At 38.4% G+C, this 20,845-nt stretch overlaps 2 protein-coding genes across 5 annotated transcripts; one reads left to right on the forward strand and one right to left on the reverse strand.

Annotated features, from left to right (window-relative positions):
• Positions 1-65: 65 nt before the first annotated feature.
• Positions 66-15,398, reverse strand: gnb2 (guanine nucleotide binding protein (G protein), beta polypeptide 2). Of its 4 annotated transcripts, none has more exons than XM_057359470.1 (11): positions 14,586-15,398; positions 10,393-10,538; positions 9,937-10,046; positions 9,756-9,794; positions 9,554-9,660; positions 7,131-7,194; positions 4,176-4,338; positions 3,871-3,937; positions 2,305-2,506; positions 1,557-1,773; positions 66-1,270 (listed from the first exon to the last, which is right to left on the reverse strand). In XM_057359470.1, the coding sequence occupies exons 3-11, from the start codon at positions 9,991-9,993 to the stop codon at positions 1,164-1,166; spliced, it is 1,023 nt and encodes a 340-aa protein (XP_057215453.1). In that variant the 5' UTR covers positions 9,994-10,046; positions 10,393-10,538; positions 14,586-15,398; the 3' UTR covers positions 66-1,163. The 4 variants fall into 4 exon arrangements, with proteins under 4 accessions (XP_057215453.1, XP_057215460.1, XP_057215451.1 ...); XM_057359477.1 differs by lacking the exon at positions 10,393-10,538 and adding an exon at positions 14,189-14,261; XM_057359468.1 differs by lacking the exon at positions 10,393-10,538.
• Positions 15,399-17,913: 2,515 nt separating this feature from the next.
• On the forward strand, positions 17,914-20,845 carry LOC130572064 (adult enhancer factor 1). The gene is made up of 2 exons (XM_057363503.1): positions 17,914-19,245; positions 19,404-20,845. The coding sequence occupies exons 1-2, from the start codon at positions 18,588-18,590 to the stop codon at positions 20,132-20,134; spliced, it is 1,389 nt and encodes a 462-aa protein (XP_057219486.1). The 5' UTR covers positions 17,914-18,587; the 3' UTR covers positions 20,135-20,845.

A 20,845-nucleotide genomic window follows, 5' to 3' on the forward strand; every position in this document is an offset into this window, starting at 1 on the left:
ATATATTTATTTCACGTGTTTTTGTGCTGTTATTTGTCCATTTTATGATGGTATGATGCTCTTTCAGGACAAAAAACTATTGGGACGGCCCCTTCTAAAAAACATGCTTTCTGAAGATTATGGGGCGGTTTCCCAGACATGGTTCAAGCCTAGTCCCAGACTAAGGTGTCTTGATCGGAAACAGCTTGCACTGACATCTTAAAATATATATCACTGCCATTGTTTTGTCTCAAGATGCACACAGTGATGTTTTTTGTAAAGTTTGTTTTTTTATAATGACTTAAATATCCTAATTTATCTATGGCCTATTCCTGGCTTAATATAATCCTTTTCCAGGAAACCGCCCCTATATGATGGGAACAATAGACCATATGAGTAAATTCTAATGAACGTGATTTGCATGGTGCATTATGAAAATGTGTTCACCTGTGAACACACAATTAGTGACACACACACATTTTTTTTTCAGTTTTGTTTATTCTCAAGGTGTGGCACACATGGAAATGAATAAAATAAGCATTTAAAAATGTCAAAAAGAAACAAAAATTGAAGACAAACACATCATATATTTACTTATATACTGTGATATGCTGGCATACGCATTTATAAAAACAAACTATATAGAGTGGGTTTCGTTTCAGCTTGAATATGTTCTGGTGGGCAACTTCAGTCTTCCTCAGGCTTTTATCTTTTAAACTCTACATGATCGATGGAAACATCAGCACTGAAGGCTTATTTTTGAATGTAGAGGACAAAATGATCAAAAACATGTCAAACATTTTGAGTGTGTTTTTTTGGGATTGTATGCTCAAACGGCACACATGTGAGACTCACTTAGCACGCATTCCTCCAAATACACTTGAGTCATGTTGTGAGTCAACGTACTGTATACATCCAGCAAACCTTAAGTCAAGAAAAAAGTGTGCGCGTGTAAACATTCTTGTTTAAAACTTGCCTATGGTGTGACTCGCAATATATGTATAGAATTATGTGGCACTGAAAAGATTTGGTGTAAACGAATAGTTTATATATATATATATTATGTACAGTACTTGTATATGTCAGGCATGTGTGTCTGTAAGTGTACATCACATGTACAGTAAAGTACATACTGTGCATACAGTGTGTATGATGGATGTGTAAGATGTGAGCTGTGTGTGTGGTCAGTTCCAGATTTTTAGGAAACTGTCCCAGGAACCTGTACACACAGCCATGCCATCATCCGTCACCCCGAGACAGCTCACACGATTGTCATGTCCAGCCAGCACTCCTGTAAGAGAGACTCAAGTGTAAATGCTGCAAAGATGAAGCTTCATCTATGTATTTTAATCTGGCAGCTAGTTTGTGAGTCCCCACCACACATAAATGTAATAAAAACTCAGTCAAATAACCATAAAATTGTTAAAAACTAGAAAAATTCAAGTAAATATGCACAACATAAGGCAGCAATGTGGTGGTGTGGTGTAGTCAGTGACATTGATTTTACGGCACAAATGCAAATTAATGTATATTTATGTTACCCCTCTCTTGCTGTATAATAATGCCAGTTTGTTCACCTGCTCGGTCTCCCTTCATGGCATCCCAGATGTTACAGTTGAAGTCGTCGTAGCCGGCAAGCAGCAGGCGGCCGGATCGAGAGAAAGCCACAGAAGTGATGCCACAGATGATGTTATCGTGGGAATACAAACACAACTCTTGATCCGCACGCAGGTCAAACAGCCTGCAGGTGGCGTCATCCGAACCTGTTGCAAACGCGCTGCCACTGGGGAAGAACTGAGAGACAGTAGGGAAAAAAATTGGTGACAAGGAAATGAGATACAAGTCAGAAATGTCAGCATTCAGATAACAGTCAGATATTCCTAAATAACCACACGTAATGGCGGACTGCTTATTCAGGCAAGTTTCTTGTGCAAAAAAATATTGTTCACATAATAAAAGAGTAACTAATAAAATATTTAATATTCAGCAAATATGTTGTGTCCAAACGGCTTTCTTTTGTGTCAAGTAGCAGAGAAATAAGTGTAATGTACATTGAAGGGACAGTTCACCCAAAAGTATCAATTCTGTCATGAATTACTCAACCTCAAGTCGTTTTAAATCTGTATTCATTTTTTTGTTCTGCTAAACACAGAAAAAGATTCAAACTGTTTGTTTTCCTAAATTCTTCAAAACATTGTTCAACAGAACAAAAAAATGATACAATAAACCTTTCTACCATGGTAGACAATGCCCCCCCACCCTTAAGCATGTCCCTATAACTTTCTGTTTGGTAGAGAAGCTGTGTGTGTTTCTCAAAGTACTCACACAGACAGCGTTGATGTCCGACTCGTGGCCAATAAACGTCTGTCTACACATGCTGTCTCTGATGTCCCAGAGCTTACAGGAAGCATCACAGGCCCCAGAGATGAAGGTCCGGGAGTCTGGAGCCAGTGACAGACTCATCACATCTCCACTGTGACCCGAGAACACGGTGGTCTGCTGACCCGTCTCAATGTCCCACAGAGCGCTGGAATAAGGTTACAACATACCAGAAAGAAATGGAATTGTAAATGTAAAGTGACCTGTGCATGATATAGTAGTAGTAGTGTATATAGTAGTGATTCTCAACTGGTAGAAAATAAATAGGTAAATAGGCCTATCCAGTGGTGTAGTCTAGTTTTTTGTAGTGAGTATACTCTGATTCCCCCCAGCCTACTCACCCGTCCCAGATCGACAACCCATGAGCACCACCACACTCACGAATGCATCTATATTTAATCAAGAGATTTCAATAGCCCATGACAGCTGGGGGGACTTGCTGGTTTTGTTAATCACGGTCTAACTCAGCCAGTTAAAAGTTACATATAGCCTTAGATGGTATATGTATAGAATTTCTAAAGCACAGGTTTTATCAGCTGGCAATTTTCAATGCACATTTGTGGTCCATGTGAGTCATTTATTTGTGATAGAATATTTCTACATAAACCCACCCTGCTAAAAATAGTTATACATTCTGGTGGTTTCCATTAAAATACCATTAGGAACAACAAATTTTTCCATTACAAAATTTAAAATCATTAATGGGTTTTCTATTGATCCCCATCTGCATCTATTGTGTTTTGGCCAGGGTTCTATTGTTTTTTCAGCAGGGCAACCAACATAAAGTAAAGAATATCCTGTGAAAGTAAAATCTTTAGATTTTATTTTCAGTTTGATTCTGATTTGACTAAGGCCATGTCAGAGACATATTGAAATAAATGGTTAAAATCAAACTCTGATGCTCATCACTAATAACTGAAGTTGGCTAGTTAGATACAATTTAATATGCCAACAATCCCCTTACAGTTATGTTAATGATAACAAATATGCTCATTTTATCAAAGAATACGCAGTGGTTTTAAAAGTGGGGGTGAGTTGTCAGCAGAAAGTATAATGCACCGGCGAACAGAGTACGCGGTTGCGACCCCGGGACGCTTTCGCGACGGAGGCTGGCTCATTTTCTGTAACACCTGCTGCAGCTGCAGGCGTCAGTAGCTTCAGGGGCAGGCTTACGAAAACACTGAAATAGTGTAGTTTAAATGCTTGCCTTTCATGACCTCCTTTTGTTTCATATCCAATGGTCGAAAAGTCAGTGCATCGCACAAAACGATGTTGTTACGTATCCTCGTGCTTTTTTAAGTGGTTATACGGAAATCCTTGATCTTTTCTAGTGGGTATACGGCGTATACCTGCGTATCACATAGACTACACCACTGGGCCTATAAACTTGCCATATATTTCCTTATAAAGAGTTTGGTTCTAAAATGAGATTTTTTTTGAAAAATTTGGCTCCAAAAGCTAAATCCAGCCAAGAACCACTTTACACATTTTTTTAGGCTAAGGTGAACACACCAGGTTGTGTCTCCTGAACTGGTGATGATCTGATTGTCATCAATAAAACGGCAACAGGAAAGGTAACCTAGGAAATAAGCAGACAGGAAGTCACACCCTGAAACTGTATGATGCCAAAGAAACTCAACTGCCATCTGATTCTTTCACCTTTTAGAAGCTCAACAACCTTAAGCAATGTTTTTAGAAATATTATGTTTAGATTTATTTTATTTCTCTTTATTTTTATAGTCAATTTTATTTTATTTACACTGCAGTTTTTTTTACAGAAAACATGTTCAGTATGTGTATACTGTGTAAGATCATACCAGTGTGGCCGGGCAGCTCTCGGCTGACTCTCACATTGCCCTCTCTTGTCTTTAAGCTGTATATGGAGCAAATGTTGTCCAGGCCACCACAGGCCACAAAGTTGCCAGATGGAGCGTATGCACATGTCATCACCCATGATGACCGTAATGGGATGGCGTGAATCTGAAGTTTACATGAATCTTATTAATGTTGAATACAAAGTTTAAATGATGGATAGCACTTTACAATAGGTTTGTATTTGTTAACTGTGAGTTTAGCATTAGCTAGTATGAAATAACAATGAACAATACATCTACAGAATTTATTAATCTTAGTTCATGTTCATTTTAGCATTTACTAATACATTCTAAAATCAAACATTATAACTGTTAACATTAGTTAATGCACCATGAACACGAAAAAATGTATTGACATTAACATTAAAGAGTAAGTAGCATGAGATCATGAAAATTACATTTCATGCAGTGTGTTATGTTGCCATGTTTGAAAGTAAGCAGTCTGCCAAGTTGTAAGTCCGAAGGTGAATAAATAACAAAGTTATTGGCTTGTAAAAATGGGAGTCGACTGAATCATGCAAACAAGACATGAGCTAGTCCGAGTCTCTAACTATGGGATCAGAATTGTTGCAATATTCTGAATAAATAAACAATGATCCGCAAATAAATATAGAGAGTTTCACAAACATTTTTTAAATCCACATATGCTCAAAAATCGAACCATAAATATATGTTAGACGTTCCACAAAAAGAAATGGAATTCACAAATAAATACAATGAGATTTGCAAATAAAAAATATTTACAAATTTATTTTAATGGCATTTATTTGTAGATCGCTTTCTGCACATATGTGGATCATTTTCTGCACATTTGTGGATCGCTTTCTGTGCATTTGTGGATCGCTTTCTGTGCATTTGTGGATCGCTTTCTGTGCATTTGTGGATCGCTGCACGCATTTGTGGATGGCTCTCTGTGCATTTGTGGATTTTGAAACATTTCTAACGTCAAGACGTGCACACAATCCACAAATAGGTGGACTCTGCCCACTATCTACGCAAGCCAATCGGGTAACTTCCGCTTTTGTTGTCCAATAGGGCACGTTCTAACTTCAGCCAATCACGTTTTGCTCTGCACTAAGACACGTGATACGTGTGTATCATGTCTAGAACCTGTGTTCTACGTTGTGAAACTAAGTCCGTCTTATTTCAACTACCAAAGGAAGAACTTCTGAGGGAACAATGGTTACAATTCATTTTTCAAACGATACCAAAGGAGTATAACCCCAGGGTTTTACTGTGCACGCGTCATTTCACCGAAGATTGCTTCAATAATCTTGGCGCGTTCACTGCAGGATATGTGAAACTTTCTGAAATGCTCTATGTACCATGACAACGCACAGTTAAGACGAAATAATATTATTACTAACATATTAACAGTATTTTAAGTAAAAATAATATTTTATTTCATTGATGAGCAAAAGCACAACATGCATGTTGTCACACTGGAAGTTTTGATGACAAAGTGTTGTTAATTGCCACTGAGAAACATCCTGCTCCAGTCGTGGTGGAGTTTCTTGTGGATTAGCGTCTTCGGATGCTTCTTCGTCAGACTCGGGCTCAAACTGGTAAGGTAAAATCCCCGCCATCTCTATCTACACATATAATATATATGACATCCAACTAGGGTTGTTCCGATAGAAGATACTATCGTGTATCGACGATCAACCGACCTATCGGAGATAGCTGATTCCCTAGACGATAGTTGGCTGTTTGCCAATATATGTTGCAAATCAATATTACAAACGCGCATTGCGCATTTCTTCATGCAAGACAGCTTGCAATGACGCAGTTTAGGCTTTTCCTCGCACCAGAGAGAGTTTATAATGTAAAGGGCTTTGAGTTTTCAGTGCACGAGAGAGCTTGTGATGCGCGCGGCTCGGGCTTTTCCTCGCGCCAGAGAGAGTTTATAATGTAAAGGGCTTTGAGTTTTCAGTGCACGATAAACTTGTGATGCGCGCGGCTCGGGCTTTTCCTCGCGCCAGAGAGAGTTTATAATGTAAAGGGCTTTGAGTTTTCAGTGCACGATAAACTTGTGGGGTTTTCCTCGCAGGAATTGCTATGCGCGTGAGGGTTTAAAACCACCGCACGAGTTGTTCCCGTTTGGCAATCATGTAATAACAGCGCACGCGGGCATCAATGACTCATTTGGAAGAATGATATTGACTTATAGCAATAGTTTACTTTCGCTTGTTTAAAAGGTTGCGGTGGTAAGTAACAATGTTGCCAACTGCACTGAACTTAAACTCTGATAGAATGCTAAGTGCAGTCACACGAGCATTTTCTAGACACATAAGCTTCTGTTTTTGTCCACAAATCCAGCTTGTCATAGATAAATGCGTAATTGCCCCGCCCCTCAATACTATCGTGTATCGGCAATCCACAGGCTGGCGATAGAACGATCTGATTATATTGAATATCGCCCAACACTACATCCAACCACCTGTAAACCGTAATCAAGTAATGATGGTAGGCGTTCCATTTGCGACACATGATGAACGCGTTTGACCAATCACAACAGACTACACCATCTGACCAATCACATGACACTAGGCTAGCGGATAGGAGGGGACTAGATTGATGAATCGCGGAATGAATCATTTGAGAGTCGTGGTAAGAGTCGTGGTAAGAAGTATGGTAAGAATAACTGCCTATTATTATGACATAATAGCGTTTTTACACCTTGTATGTACATAAACTTGTTGTTGGACACTCCATAAACCAAAGTAGGATCTTAAAAATCATATGCTACTTACTCTTTAACAAGACATGCTGAAAAACTATATTGTTCATTGTTAGTTCATGCAAGTTAATGCATTTACTAATATTAATAAATATAACCTAATTGCAGTGTTGTCAAATAATGTTGAACATTGAATAATAACAGAAATTATTACAGACCTTGTTTGTAGTGTGACTGTCCCAGACGATAAGTTTTCCATCCTGTGAGGCACTAACAAGAAGCCTGAGGAGAAATTAAAGTAGATTTTGTCATAGATATAATAAATAATCAGAATGTAAAACAGAGGGGAAAGCTGGCGGTCCAACAACATTCGCTACAGGCAATCACACACATAAAAAAAACTAGGAGAGCCCTACTGGTATATAGTACAGTAAGCCAAGCAGCCCTGTGACAAGATAATGTACATCCACAAATACATTCTAGATTTATTATTGATACAATGAGTTTACAAAGAATTATGTAGTTTTCGCTTACACTAAAATTGAACAAATGTCCTATTTTTGCCTAGTAACAAAATTCAATAAATTTGGAGTTAATATTATACATATCAAGGTTATATTTACACTTATAAAACGGTCAGTTCTGGTCCTTGATTCTGATTGGCTGAGCGGAGTTCTAAGCCGTTATAAAATACCCCAATATATAACGGCTGACCGCACCACATAGCCTAAATATCATTTTATGTACTTTATTTTATGAAACCTTGCTACGCATATGGAATAACCGTTTTATAAAAGCAATAAGCCCTGCGAAGCAGTGGGTAACAGTGCATTTTATAACAGCTACAGGGTTTTAGGCACTCCGCTTCACGTCGTGCCACAAAGCCCTTAGCTGTTATAAAATGCACTGTAACTCACTGCTTCTTGGGGCTTATTGCTTTAATAATGGGCCTCATTCATGAAACAAGAGCAGAACGATTTTTTGTGTAAATCGTTCGTAAAGTCATTTTGACGTAAATTTTCCAATTCATGAAAATGTTCGTATTTTCAAATTGTTAGTTGGTATGAAAGAAATGTATACCTGCTCCATAGCACGTGTAAATATTGCGTAAAACCGTAAAAGAAAGATATTCCACGAGTTCTTTTGCCCTCTCTTTTATAATTTTTTACTTTTTAACTTTGGGTAAAACGCAGAGCTCGTTACTGTCCTTCTTTACACAGCCGTCCAATCACATCGGAGAAGAGGCGAGACAAACACTAAATTGACCAACCATCACACAACAATGGAGAAGTTAATATTAATGGTTACTGCATTTTCATATTAAGTAATATTCTTTAAAATAAGATACTAGTAGGCTAACTGTTGCAAATATTCTAAATCACACCAACCAACGCATCTCCGGAATAACGCGGAGTGCCTTCAAAGCGTTCTCAGGCGCCACAAACTGGTCGTTTTCAGAAGAGCACGAGGTATTATTATTTTAGCTGGCTAAAAACCCTTTGGTGGACACAGTTTAATTGATTAATTTATTGGTAAGCATATAGCCTATTAGTATATTATGCGATATAATGTAGCCAAACCAGAGAATGAAGTCCAGAGGATTCCGGTGTTGTGCCGAATTTGGACTCCACGCCAGATTATGACTCCCTGCTGGGGATTGGCTAATCCTAACCCCTACCCCAACACCTAATGTTAGTGGGGAATGGGGGAGTCATCATTTGGCAGGGAGTCTGTTTTCGGCACAACACCGGCATTCCTAGATACGTAATTTGCGCATCTTTAATTCATAGGTGGGGATTATGCTAATTTTGAATGAGCGTTCATGCGTGCCCTGTTTACGAGTGATTGGAAATCATTAACATACACACATTTTACTATCAAATCTGACGTTTACGAAGTATTTGTGAATCTGGAGGAAAGTTTTCGGGAAGGTCTGTTTTACGCGCAAATTACTCAGAATTTACTCATATATTTACGAATGTTTCATGAATGAGATTTACATCATGTTTTTATGTAGAAAACAGTAAATCACGAAAAATGACTTGAGCTGCGTTTTAGCCTTTAACAGGTGCAAAACCAAAGTCTGTGGAATCATACACGTCTGTTACTTTAAACTTGAACAACCTTTTTTTGTTCACTTTGATGCCAGGTGCATTAGCAGGATGTGAATTTGTTACGAAACAGATAGAAGTGAGAAGAAAAAAAGTTAGAATTTTAAAGTATTACTTAATTAATATTGCATATAGGAATTTATAGTCCGTTTAATATATGACCTGTGCTTCTCTCTCCTTTATCTTAAATGTGTGCTTTCACTGTGCGTGCATGTCTGTGTGTGTGCGTGCATGCGTGTCTGTGTGTGTGCGTGCATGCGTGTCTGTGTGTGTGTGTGCGTGCGTGCGCGTCTGTGTGTCCATATGTGTTAGTACGTGTGCATATTGTGTGTGTGTGGAGTGTTTTGTATGTGGGTATGTCTGTCTTCTGTGTTTTCATCTTTTTCTTGTTTTTACAGGTATAACATTAATTTTTTTGCTTAAAGTCAATATGTCTCATGTACAACTGCTGAAAATGACAATGAAAATTGTAAAAAGCGCTATATAAATAAAGTTGAGAGTTGAGTTGAGAAGGATGTGGATAAAAATACCTGGAGTCTGAGCCCCAATGCATTGCGTAGATTTTAGCCAGATGCCCACGCAGTGTGCGCCTCGTCCTCATCTGTATCCGCCCCACTGGGTCCAGTCCTGCCGTTATCTACCACGCAAACACAACACATGAGTTAAAACCCCCAGATCTCTTAAGATCAAATCAGAATTCCCATTTGGCTCCTAAGTGTAGTTATGTTTCACCTGAGTGAGTGTGGAGTCTCCACATGCTTTCCTGGCATCCTGAGGGATGAAGATAAAGATGTTAGAAGGTGAGATGAGTCAATGTGCTTTTACTATTCGTAGGATGAATGAAAGATGAAATGAAACTTATATAAACAGCAATATTAAAATGGCAGCTCTATGTAAAAAATGGCAGACTCACTCTGATCTGATTCCGCAGTTGCTCAGCCTCCTGTCGAAGCTGCTCGAGCTCGCTCATCTTGAAATGACCTTTAACCTTTGCCCTCTGACCTCTCTCGCTCCCTTAGATCCCTGTAGAGTAAAACATTACAAATAAATAATATTAGAGGACAAAGTGTTATGACTGAAACCTGTTAAGAGTAACAGGTTTTGTCCAGCATCCTCAACCTGATTTTTTGTTAGCTATACAGTATTTATGTATACTAGAATAAAAGATTTGCAACACTGAAACATAATTTCATAGTGCAGATGTGCCGCGGGGTCTAGATTAACATTACAACATAATCCAGTGTAATCTGGCTAAAAATCTGTTTCAAGGGCAATTTTAAACACAGAAACAAGATCAGGCATCAGGATAATAATAAATGGCAAATAAAAGTGTATGTGTGTTTAAAAAATGGGGGGGAGTGGGCTTTACCTAAAGTTTTATATAAAGTTGCACATTCAAAATGGGTTTTGCATGGGATTTTCACAGCCAAATATGTTGCAAATCATCAACCAATGGCACCGTTTTCATTTGCATGTTTTCCTGTTAGAATTACACTGTACCAGTGCTGGTGGAAGCTGTAGGACACGAATGCAAAAATGATGGTTATTACCCCTTATCACACATACTTATTAAAGTGCCTTTACTCTCTCAACACACATACACGCGCAAGGACAACAGCACAGCAGGCAGAAAGTGATTAAGCATTGTTGGACCTCTTAGAGTAAACTCCACCCATACGTACAGTATGCAGAACAGACATAAAAGGTAAACAAATCCCATACTACAACTCACATTATATTTGCATTTAAGCATTTGGCAGATGCTTTTATCCAAAGCGATTTACATAGCATTATCCTATACATCTGTTTCTAAGTATGTGCAATCCCCTGGGATCGAACCCACGACCTTGGCATTGTTAACACCATGCTCTTACCACTGAGCTACAGGAAAGCTATATAGAATATTTATATTAAAATAAAGAAAAGAGGCAGAAATTATACATATTCTCATTTTTCATGAAATCTTTTAGATACACCACTTAAAGGGATATTTCACACAAATATAAAAATGCTTTCATTGATTTACTTTCATGCTAATCATTCTACAGTAAATTAACCCCCCTTAATACTTCCTTGTATGGAGACGTCTCTCAAAATATCCTCCTTTGTGTTCCACAGAAGAAAGAGTCATATACAGGTTAAGAACAACCTGAGGGTGAATAAAAACTATGACAACATTTTTATTTTTGGTGAACTATGCCTTTAACATTATCCGTGGAGTCTAGAACTGTTGATTTACAGTAGTTATAAAACACTAAGAAATGTTATGATTTATAGTTGTTTAAGTTTATTTTAAAGGGATAGTTCACCCAAACATTTTAATTCTGTCACTCACTCTCTAGTTGTTCCAAACATGTATACATTTCGTTGTTTGGTTGAACACGGTATTTGGACAAATGCTTTTAACTCCTTCCTGGTGGAACATTCTTCCTAACTCAGTCCGGTCAACTACATCTCTCACAACATTCAAAAAACTACTTAAAACCCATCTCTTCTGTGAATAGACAGACAAATGAGGGGAAAAAACTAACCCTCTCTCTTTCTCTCAACAGGTATTGGTCTAGCTTTTGTTGAAACTAGTAACTTTGTATTAGCACCTATTATATTATTGCTCCTGTATGACATATCGCTTTATTGCTCCCTGAACTCTCTGTAAATCGCTTTGGATAAAAGAGTCTGCTAAATGAATAAATGTAAATGTAACCAAGCAGTTCTTGGACCCCATTGACTACCATAGTAGGAAAAATGACAATGGTAGTCAAAAGTGCCTCAGAACTGTTAAATTATAAAAGTAATTTTTCCTATACTATGGAGTCCAAGAACTGTTTGGTTAATTGAAGGTGAGTAAATGATGAGAGAATTTTTATTTTTGGTTGAACTATCCCTTTAATGCTTGTTTTGTTTGGTCCCCTAGAGTGAAGAAATAATAATCTAGAACACTGAAAAAGGGATAACTCACCCAAAAATGAAATTCCCTTTTTCCTGTTTACCCTCACGTCATTCCAAGCCTGTATTAATTTCTTCTGTATAACACAAAAAATATATATATTTTAAAGAATGTTGGAAACCAAACAAATAAATAAAGATCGCCCTCATTGATTTCCATTGTATGGACACAAAACAGCTGACACATTTCTTGAAATATCATATTTTGTGTTGTCCAAAAGAAAGTCAAAGGTTTTGAATGACATAAGGGTAAATTTAATGTTTTTCTGTGAATCTTTAAAGGGATACCCAAAAATGTTAATGTTCCAACACTGTATAAATGTCGCTGTTCTGATGAACACGGAGAAATATATTTTGAAATATATGTTAGCAACTAACATTTCTGGGACATCATTGACTACCATAGTAGGACAAATTAAAATGGTAGTCAAAGCCAATGCTTTTCTTAAAGTCTTCAAAATATCTCATTTTGTGTTCAACAGAACAACAAATTGATAAAAAAACTTTTCCTACTATGGCAGTCAATGAAGCCCCAGAAATGTCAGTCGCTAACATTTTTCAAAATTTCATTCTTTGTGTTCAACTGAACAACTAAATTTATACAGGTTTGGAACAACTTGTGGGTGATCAAATGATGACAGAATTTTCATATTTGGGTGAACTGTCCTGTAAAGTGAGAGAACAGTAGTAGTTAAAGGCAGGGGTGTAGCTACATGGTGGCCATGGGTGGCCACGGCTACCCCTGAATGATGGATGGCCACCTATCTGGCCACCTCTGTTGTGCAAAGCAGTTTTAAGATGTGTGTCGGAGTTTATATGGAGTGCTGCGCAGATCATATAGCGTATGCACTGAAAGTAATGCGAGAACATTACTCTTGCGTTAATATGATGTCATACGCTGACGCACTGAAGCAAACGGTCCGAGCGCTATAGCTGAACAGCTGCTAACTGCTTCGTGACAGTGTACTGTCTGTGTACCATGGAAGTTCATCGCAAACAGAAGGATCAGATCAGTAAAATATGTCTTGTTTAACTGGATTTCATTCATTAATTACATTTTCGCGAAAGTTTAAGTTGGGGTACTGCGATGTTTATTTTCTATAAAAAATGCTAACTTACTGCAAATGATAGCTAGCAAATTATTTTAAAATAATGTTAGCACATGAAAGCATTGCAAATAAATTGTTTACTTTACGTTCTTTGTGTATGTTTTTGATCAGCAAACTATGTGTAATGAAGAATTGGTGTAAATTACAGTAGAAGTTAAAGAATTTCTGTCTGTAAAGATGTTTTGGTCACCCTAATAAAATAACTGGGTCTTACCTGGCCACCTCTAAAAAAAAAGTTCTGGCTACGCCCCTGGCTAAAGGTAGGGGGTCCATTGTCTTTTATAATTATTTTGACCAATGGGCTTGGTTAGACATGATGACCTCAAGAAATGTTTATATGAATTGTTAAATCTGACATAAAATCTAAACATGATCTATTTATTAACCTTATGTATTGTTTTCTTTGCGTGGGGTTATATTACTGTACTGTCAGCACTCTGTAAAACAATACGACTTCATACATTATACATTTGAAGTGGCACTCAGATGATACGCATAAAACAGAGTGCTGTAAGAAGGCCACCGCCTCAGATAAGTCAAACCAATACGAAGCAGGAAAAGCCAAATGTTTTCCACTATTGAAACGAAAGAAGCTCATATAGTGCGAAATGTTCCTCATATGTTGAAACAGGATGTTGCATGCGACTTCCATAATCATGTGCTGCCGATGCGCACAGACATTTTAGCGCGCCGCAGAATATGGCGAATCTACAGACTCGTTTTCGGTTGAAACCGACCAAACTCTCATATACTCACAGGAACAGCTTGCCATAAAGCTAAACGGATTGTGTATGTGAACTAGACCCGTTACATTTGGGGGACTATAGAGAAATGTCAGGCTTGGCCCCACCCCTATCGCAGTATGTACTGTAGAAAGACATTCTGCGGGCATCTAATAGCGAGGAAGAGGGAGAACAGTAAAAAGCGGCATGTACTAGCACAGTGGCCACAACTGCTTTTTACGCTGATACCGCAACCTATTTGCACCCATTTTGGTCGTGACTACCGCCCATCCATTAAACCTGCTGCTTTCAAAAAGTGTGCTGCCTGAGCACACACTGGGTTTCATTCTTATTTAAGTCAAATCACCCAAAGACCAAAGCAACATACCGATGCCAGATTCACGTTCTTTATCTTCACAGATACAGAGATGAAGAGCCTGCGCGCATCTGAAAGTAAAAGGCTGCGGCCAGCTGTAAACAGCATGTTTTTTATTATGTCAGTTCACCACTCCAGGTTTCAAATAAGCCAACAGATGTGTTGCTAAATCGCACCTTGCAAAACAGATGTGATACATAATCTACAATATATTCTTACTGTAAATAACTACTAAGGTTAGATATCAATCGGTGGTGTATTTGCGACAAAACTAGTTAAAACCCCACCGCAGTGACCGAACATAAATATTCGTCAGTCTTACATCCATCTCAAGATCACAACCTGAAACCGCGTTCCTGACTGTGCTAGAGGAAGAAGATCATCCATATGTTCATCTGAATTACTATACCTTTTAATCGTCCTGTTTGGCTTTTGGTGTCCACGTAAAGTGAGTGGAATGCTGTAGTAAATTTAGTTGGCGGAAGTAATTCGCAGGGAATTTTTCTGGTGGAATTATTAGGACTGCATTCTGTCGACTCTTTCCTGGTGCTTCGTTTCCAGTGCTCAGGTTAGGCCTCGGCGACTCCGTGTTTTATGCATCAAACCGATATGATCATGAAGAGCCACCGTTTGGTCCTCTGGCTGATCGTTTACGTTACAGCAGACGAACACAAGGCTTTCCCACAGCTGTATTCCTGAATTTAGCCGTTTTAAACACTTCTTTTTACGCCAGTGTGAGGTGATATGTCGTTAAGTACAACTTTAGACGGAGTAAATAAGTCAAAATACACGTTCAAAATAAGTAACTGCCGTCGTTGTCTTTATAGTGTGTTGGTGGATCTTCGCCTCTTTCCTCCCAAATGTCTTCCTCCTTCGTTTGTCCTGTTTGGTTTATTTGACCTCGTCCAGAAAATGAAATTAAATCAAATGCGACGACATAGATCCTGTGGCCCGTCAAAGTAATTAAAATAAAGTAACCAACATCGACTTGGCTGGCTATCTCTTTGGTGGAGCGTATAACCCACCCATCAGTTCAAATGTCACTGTGCCAGAACAGGAGGCGGGGTGAATTCAACATGAATAACAGTACAGTTGTTTTCTAAATAATGTTAAAAAAAATGCGCTCACTCTGCCGTTTATTCAATCCCACATGGAAGCATTCGGTCTGCACCAGAAACACGTAGAATCACATATTCGCGATTCAACCACACCCATTTTATTGCGAATGTACCACTGCAGAGCAGCCCTCCGCGGCCACAGAGCGGCTCAGGGGGTGAACAGAACTTCAGAGTGGACCTCACTTGAGTTTAAGCCTTTAAAGCAGAAGATCGGTTCTTTCATGAAAAGTAGAAATGAAACAGAGTGAAAATCAATTACAATATTTTGGGAAAAGACAAAGAAATGACTTGCAGAAAATAGTTACTTTCTTCAACATTACCCCTACGCGGTTCTCACTGACTACATGAACGCGCTACTGGAGAGCGCATACCGTGCGTCACGTGATATGACGTTCAACAGTTTTGTTGTTACGAACGTTTTACGAAAACTATTTTCAATATTTTACTATGCATGTTGTAAACAAAAACTGTTGTAAACAGCTTTTTATCAAATTCACCGGCCTCAAAGTTTCTCTAATGAGTTGGAGCTGTAATTACCATTTCCCTGTAAGGGCGCTCAGTAATGCTATGCGCACTTTCTCTCAAGAGATACAAACAGCAACCCAACGGAGACACACTCCTAATTACACCTGCCATAATTACGAGCTTTGAGGGAGTAGTACAGACAGATTATCCTACTTTGTGCTACTCTACACTTTCCTGATTACGCCAGTTCTAAAATTGTTATTAGACTGTATAGGCTACTTGTGGGATTAAATATCTAAATAAAAAACGAAGGCATATATGTCACTTTTTTACATTTTATGTCTAGAATTGTGAACCTTAGACTGTCCCACACAGCATTAGACAGTGTACAGTGGAACCTACTGTAAAAGATATCCCCCACACCAAATGTACTGATGGTACAGTCCACCTGCCCAGCATGGAGAGGTTGCCCAGCAACACCATTTTCAGAGATCAATGCAAGCAGTATGTGGTTGGATGGACATAAACGGTTCTGCATTCCCTTCACACGCAATAACTACATACCCATAACCACTATGAAGGTCACAAAACTATGGAATAATATGATAATATTAACTATGATTAACAATACACCATACGATGTTATAAAAAGCCCGAAACAAACCCTTGTCGTAAGAATGAGGGGTGAAGAGATGAAAAATACAGTACTGCTTTCCTCTCCGTATGGCTTAGAGTTACAGAGGTCAAAGAGAAAGGGAGGAATAGATCACATTGTTAGACAGATTTCTGACGTTGGTTCAAGAAGATTATGTTTGGGAAATAAAAAAGAAAAGTTAGTGTTATTCCATTTTAAAACTCTAGAGAGCGCTATTGCTCTTTCTTACAGGATATCAAGAATAAACCGTGTTGTCCAATGCATGTGCCATTAGTTGAACTTCAAGGACGCAGTCAGTTTAACAATAGTGACATTTAAACAGAAATAACGTTAATTGTACACTTCTAAAACCTATAAACCAAAAAAGGGACAACGATATGATATAATAAAATGTAACTAATAATGCCTTTACAAATTATAATTAAATTGTTTTATTCAAGGTAACTAATTTAATGGTTGTTTGATTGAACCCAAATGAATGTGAAATTAGGGAGAATTATTCTAGTTTTCTGCCTCAGGCTCCATCTAATGTTTAACTCTCTTGTTTAATCAAACAATGTTCAGCAGTGTAAAGGTCATAGAAAGACAGTCATTGCATATTTAAACTGGGTGCAAATTTCAATCAGTTTGAAACTGTTTCATTATACATGAATGGGTAATTACAAATGTTCACAACACTCTTTAACTACACACAGTTTGCACAAATCTGTTCTTGAATGTATCATTAAATTAAATTCCACTAACTTTACACCTTGTAGATCTGCTCCTCGAGTCGACAGGCACTTGTGAAATGTTCAATGCATTGGCTTCTTCTTTTTTCTTGAACAAGATAGAGCCCAACAAATCACTCCATTTAAACATTGTTTTCCGTTTCAATGTAAAAAATTTTATCAGATTTTATAAGACACGTTTCACATATATGACACTTCAACGTGCATAAAACATGGTCTGTTGTACATCACTTAATAGTGCTAAATAAAATTGAATAAAAACAAACAGGATGGGGTTAATTTGAAAATATATTTAATAGAATATAAAAATGTAATGTTAATTTGTACAAATATACACAGAACAATAAAATTGAATGGACAGGGGCAGCTTATTATGTCCCAGAGTTAGAAATTAGGAAGTACGAAAGAATAACAAATAATACATGTATACACAGCTGATGAGTTGATAGCAATTTTAATGGCACTAGGTTAGGTTTATGAAGTAAGACCATCAGATAAAGCAATAATAGCCTTTGAGTCATATGAGTTTACAATCTTATAAAGGAAACAGACTTGGCATTTCAACAGATTACACTGTACAGTTTATAAGAGGATAGGAATGATAACTCATTTTATGTGGGTACCAGAACACATTGGAATACAGCGAGGAAGTAAATAAAATGACTAAAGAATCATTGGTGAAATCAAATAGAAATATTTAATTTAGCAGATCAGAAGGAAAACATTTGATATTGGAAGTGTGCCATTGGAAATGGCTGACAAATTGAATTGGGACACAGGTCAAACAGGATTACATTATAATAAAGAACATAGGAGCATAAAGTAGTATGTTCATTCATAACATACAGGGTGGAGAAAGTCATTTTTACACATCTAATGCAGGCTTATGTGATGCTTGTTTAATAGAGGAAACAGTAAATCATGTTTTGATGGTATGAACAAGAATAGAAGAGTGTTACTAAAGAACTGCAAAATTAAGGATATAATGAATTCACAATAAAATGATGGTGGGAAATAACGGCGTGGCCCAAGGAATAGAAAATTTAAATTCAGTTTAATTCCATTTTATTTACAATGTTGCGTTGTCTCAAAGCAGCGTTACGGGAAGAAAACAAAACGAAAAGAGAAAAATGTAGAATACTTCAAAAAAACTCAAAATCCCGTGCTGTTCCTGACGTCATCTTTCATCGACCGCTGTATGACAACAGCGGAATGCGACAGCTTGAGCAACACTACAGGAATAAGTCAAATCTGTATTTTTACATAACTTCCAATGGAAGTGAGACTGTGGTTTAAAAACAATTGCAACCGTGATATTACGGGTTAGCAACCTGTTACGCGAGTCGAGACATAAGATAACCAAACGTTCTGAGACCTCCTCGCGAGGTCTAAATCATATACCATTAAACAGGAAAATAGCTCAATTATTGGGCGAAATACTCATGGCTTTAAGCATGGATATCAGTGTTTCTTTTCTCAAGTGTGAACTCGCCTCCACCATCGACCAGGCGGTAAGATACGCAGTTGAAACGGTTTTAAAAGAAACTGCGCGAGTTGTTGGCATTAAACTCGCAGCTGCTCGTAATGCTGCCGTAGAGTCGCACCGTGAAAACCAGACCCTGCGCGAGAGGCTTGAGATCTCCGACAGTGAGCTGAAAGCGGTGCGCTATTACATGACCGCGGCTGAAAAAAACATTAAACAGTGTTTACAACTTAATAAAAACCAGCCCAGGTCGAATATTGCGCGCTCAAACGCAGACGATTCACTCTTTCTGTTTTCATCACATGCTGCCGACGGAGGTTCTTCATCGCAAGGCAGAGATTCCTCCCGCAAGACTTTCCGAAATTCACCAGGACGAATGCACAATTCCAAAAATGTCCCTAGTGCTGGCCTCTGTCCACCCACAATACAGCCAGACTGCCCTCGGGTGTGTGTTAACCGCAGAAGGACGCGAGGATTTTCAGCAGGCAACAGTTCATCAGTTGTGAGTGACCCAACGACCTCTCAAGCCCACGCGGAAAACAACCTTGCTCTGCTGAGACCAGAGGAAGGAACAGAGGCACAGTTCTACATCACAAATGAGGGCGTCACAGAAAAAGGTTGACAGTCATTGTTTTTATTTTTAAGCAGAAAACGAACAAATGAAAGCATTGAGTAAATGTCTTAACTGTTAATCCGTAGTCAGTCATCAGTCACATGTTAATTTATTCATAAATCTTTCGTCCAAACAAAAATGAGCTTTCATTTGTTTTTACAGGAAACAGTTCTGCAGTGACGGAGTCCGCGCATCCACACGAGGAGACCGAAATTTCAGGCTTATCCACAAACCCACCAGAAGACCCATCTGACATCATAAAATTTGAGTTTGAAATTAGCACACCTGTAGGAAATGTGAATGAACTAGAGCTGATACAGGTGATGGAAGACTCCGAAGATGTCAAACAAAGCGCTGTTAAAATCGAAAACGACCCCGATGCACTTACATTAGAGCCACCTTCATCCGACCTAACTGTAGCTCCATCCGTGCAAGTGTTACCACAGATTTCCTCACCACCTGTACAGGAGAGCGAAGGGGACGCTTTGCTAACCTTAATGCCTCCTGTGGGTAGTGACTCAGGGGTAAGTGGAAGTACAGAGAGCGCTGATAAACTTCACTGCTGTAATATTTGTGGCAGGGGATTCAGACGATTCTACTGCTTGAAAACGCACCAGCGCATACACACAGGAGAGCGCCCATATCCTTGCAGATACTGCGAGAAACGCTTTAGACATTTAGACAGTTTACACAAACACCAACGCATTCACACGGGAGAGAGGCCCTACCGCTGTGCACAGTGTGGCTGCTGCTTCAGAGAACTGGGTCAACTCAAAAAGCACAGACTCAAACACTCACCCACGTATGTTCCTGCGGCCCATCCTGCCTTTTCTCTCCCCCCAACTGGGCCCTCTTATGTCTGGCCACATCTTAACTCCCAGTCTTTGGATTGAGTCTGATAACATTGACTGATCTGGTGAACAGAAGACAGATACTTTTAATGAGAATATATTTGTTGTGAAAAAAGACTTCTTAGATAAAGTAAATTCAGTAAGTTTGCTCCAAAAGCATTTACACAATTCCATTACTGTGCTTGAAGCAATTGTGAAGGTATTGTGTGAATAGTTAGTCAGTTTCTCATAAGCGACCCATTTTTGTTATAGTGTGCAAAATACCTCATTCTGTGTGCTATAATTATTACTCATGAGTTATTACTTCATCCACTATCATCTTACTCTTCAGAACACCTAAATGAGTTGCAAATGTCATTAAATTCTCGTTAAAACCACTTTCTCTGTGATTGACAAATGTGTTTGGTCTTAAAGTGATAGTTCGCCCAAAAATTTTAATTCTGTCCTATACACATTCTCGTGGCCTTTTAAACGACTTTCTTTGATCCGCAGAACACAAAAGAAGATATTTTAAAGAAAGTTGTTAACCGAGCACCGGCACCCATTTCCTTCTATTGTATGGACACAAAACCAATGCAAGTGAATGGGTGCCGGTTAACAACATTCCCTTGTGTTCTGCGAAAGAAAGAAAGTCAAACAGGTTTGAAATGACAAGAGGGTGATGACAGAATTTTCTTTTTTGGGTGAACTATCATTTTAAGAATTGTTTAACATGATGTGTTCACAACACTGAATAAATATACACTGTAACAC

Source organism: Triplophysa rosa, linkage group LG2 (assembly GCF_024868665.1).
Source record: "Triplophysa rosa linkage group LG2, Trosa_1v2, whole genome shotgun sequence".
Lineage (NCBI taxonomy): Eukaryota > Metazoa > Chordata > Actinopteri > Cypriniformes > Nemacheilidae > Triplophysa > Triplophysa rosa.

Bases quoted from the DNA above. Each gene is read 5' to 3' on its own strand.
- LOC130572064 (XM_057363503.1), top strand. From the start codon at position 18,588: ATGGCTTTAAGCATGGATATCAGTGTTTCTTTTCTCAAGTGTGAACTC. The intron at 19,246-19,403 runs GTTGACAGTCAT...TTGTTTTTACAG, and splicing joins TGAGGGCGTCACAGAAAAAG to GAAACAGTTCTGCAGTGACG.
- gnb2 (XM_057359468.1), bottom strand. From the start codon at position 9,993: ATGAGCGAGCTCGAGCAGCTTCGACAGGAGGCTGAGCAACTGCGGAAT. The intron at 9,661-9,755 runs GTGAAACATAAC...TTTGCGTGGTAG, and splicing joins GAGACTCCACACTCACTCAG to ATAACGGCAGGACTGGACCC. The intron at 1,271-1,556 runs GTGAACAAACTG...TCTCTCTTACAG, and splicing joins CATGAAGGGAGACCGAGCAG to GAGTGCTGGCTGGACATGAC.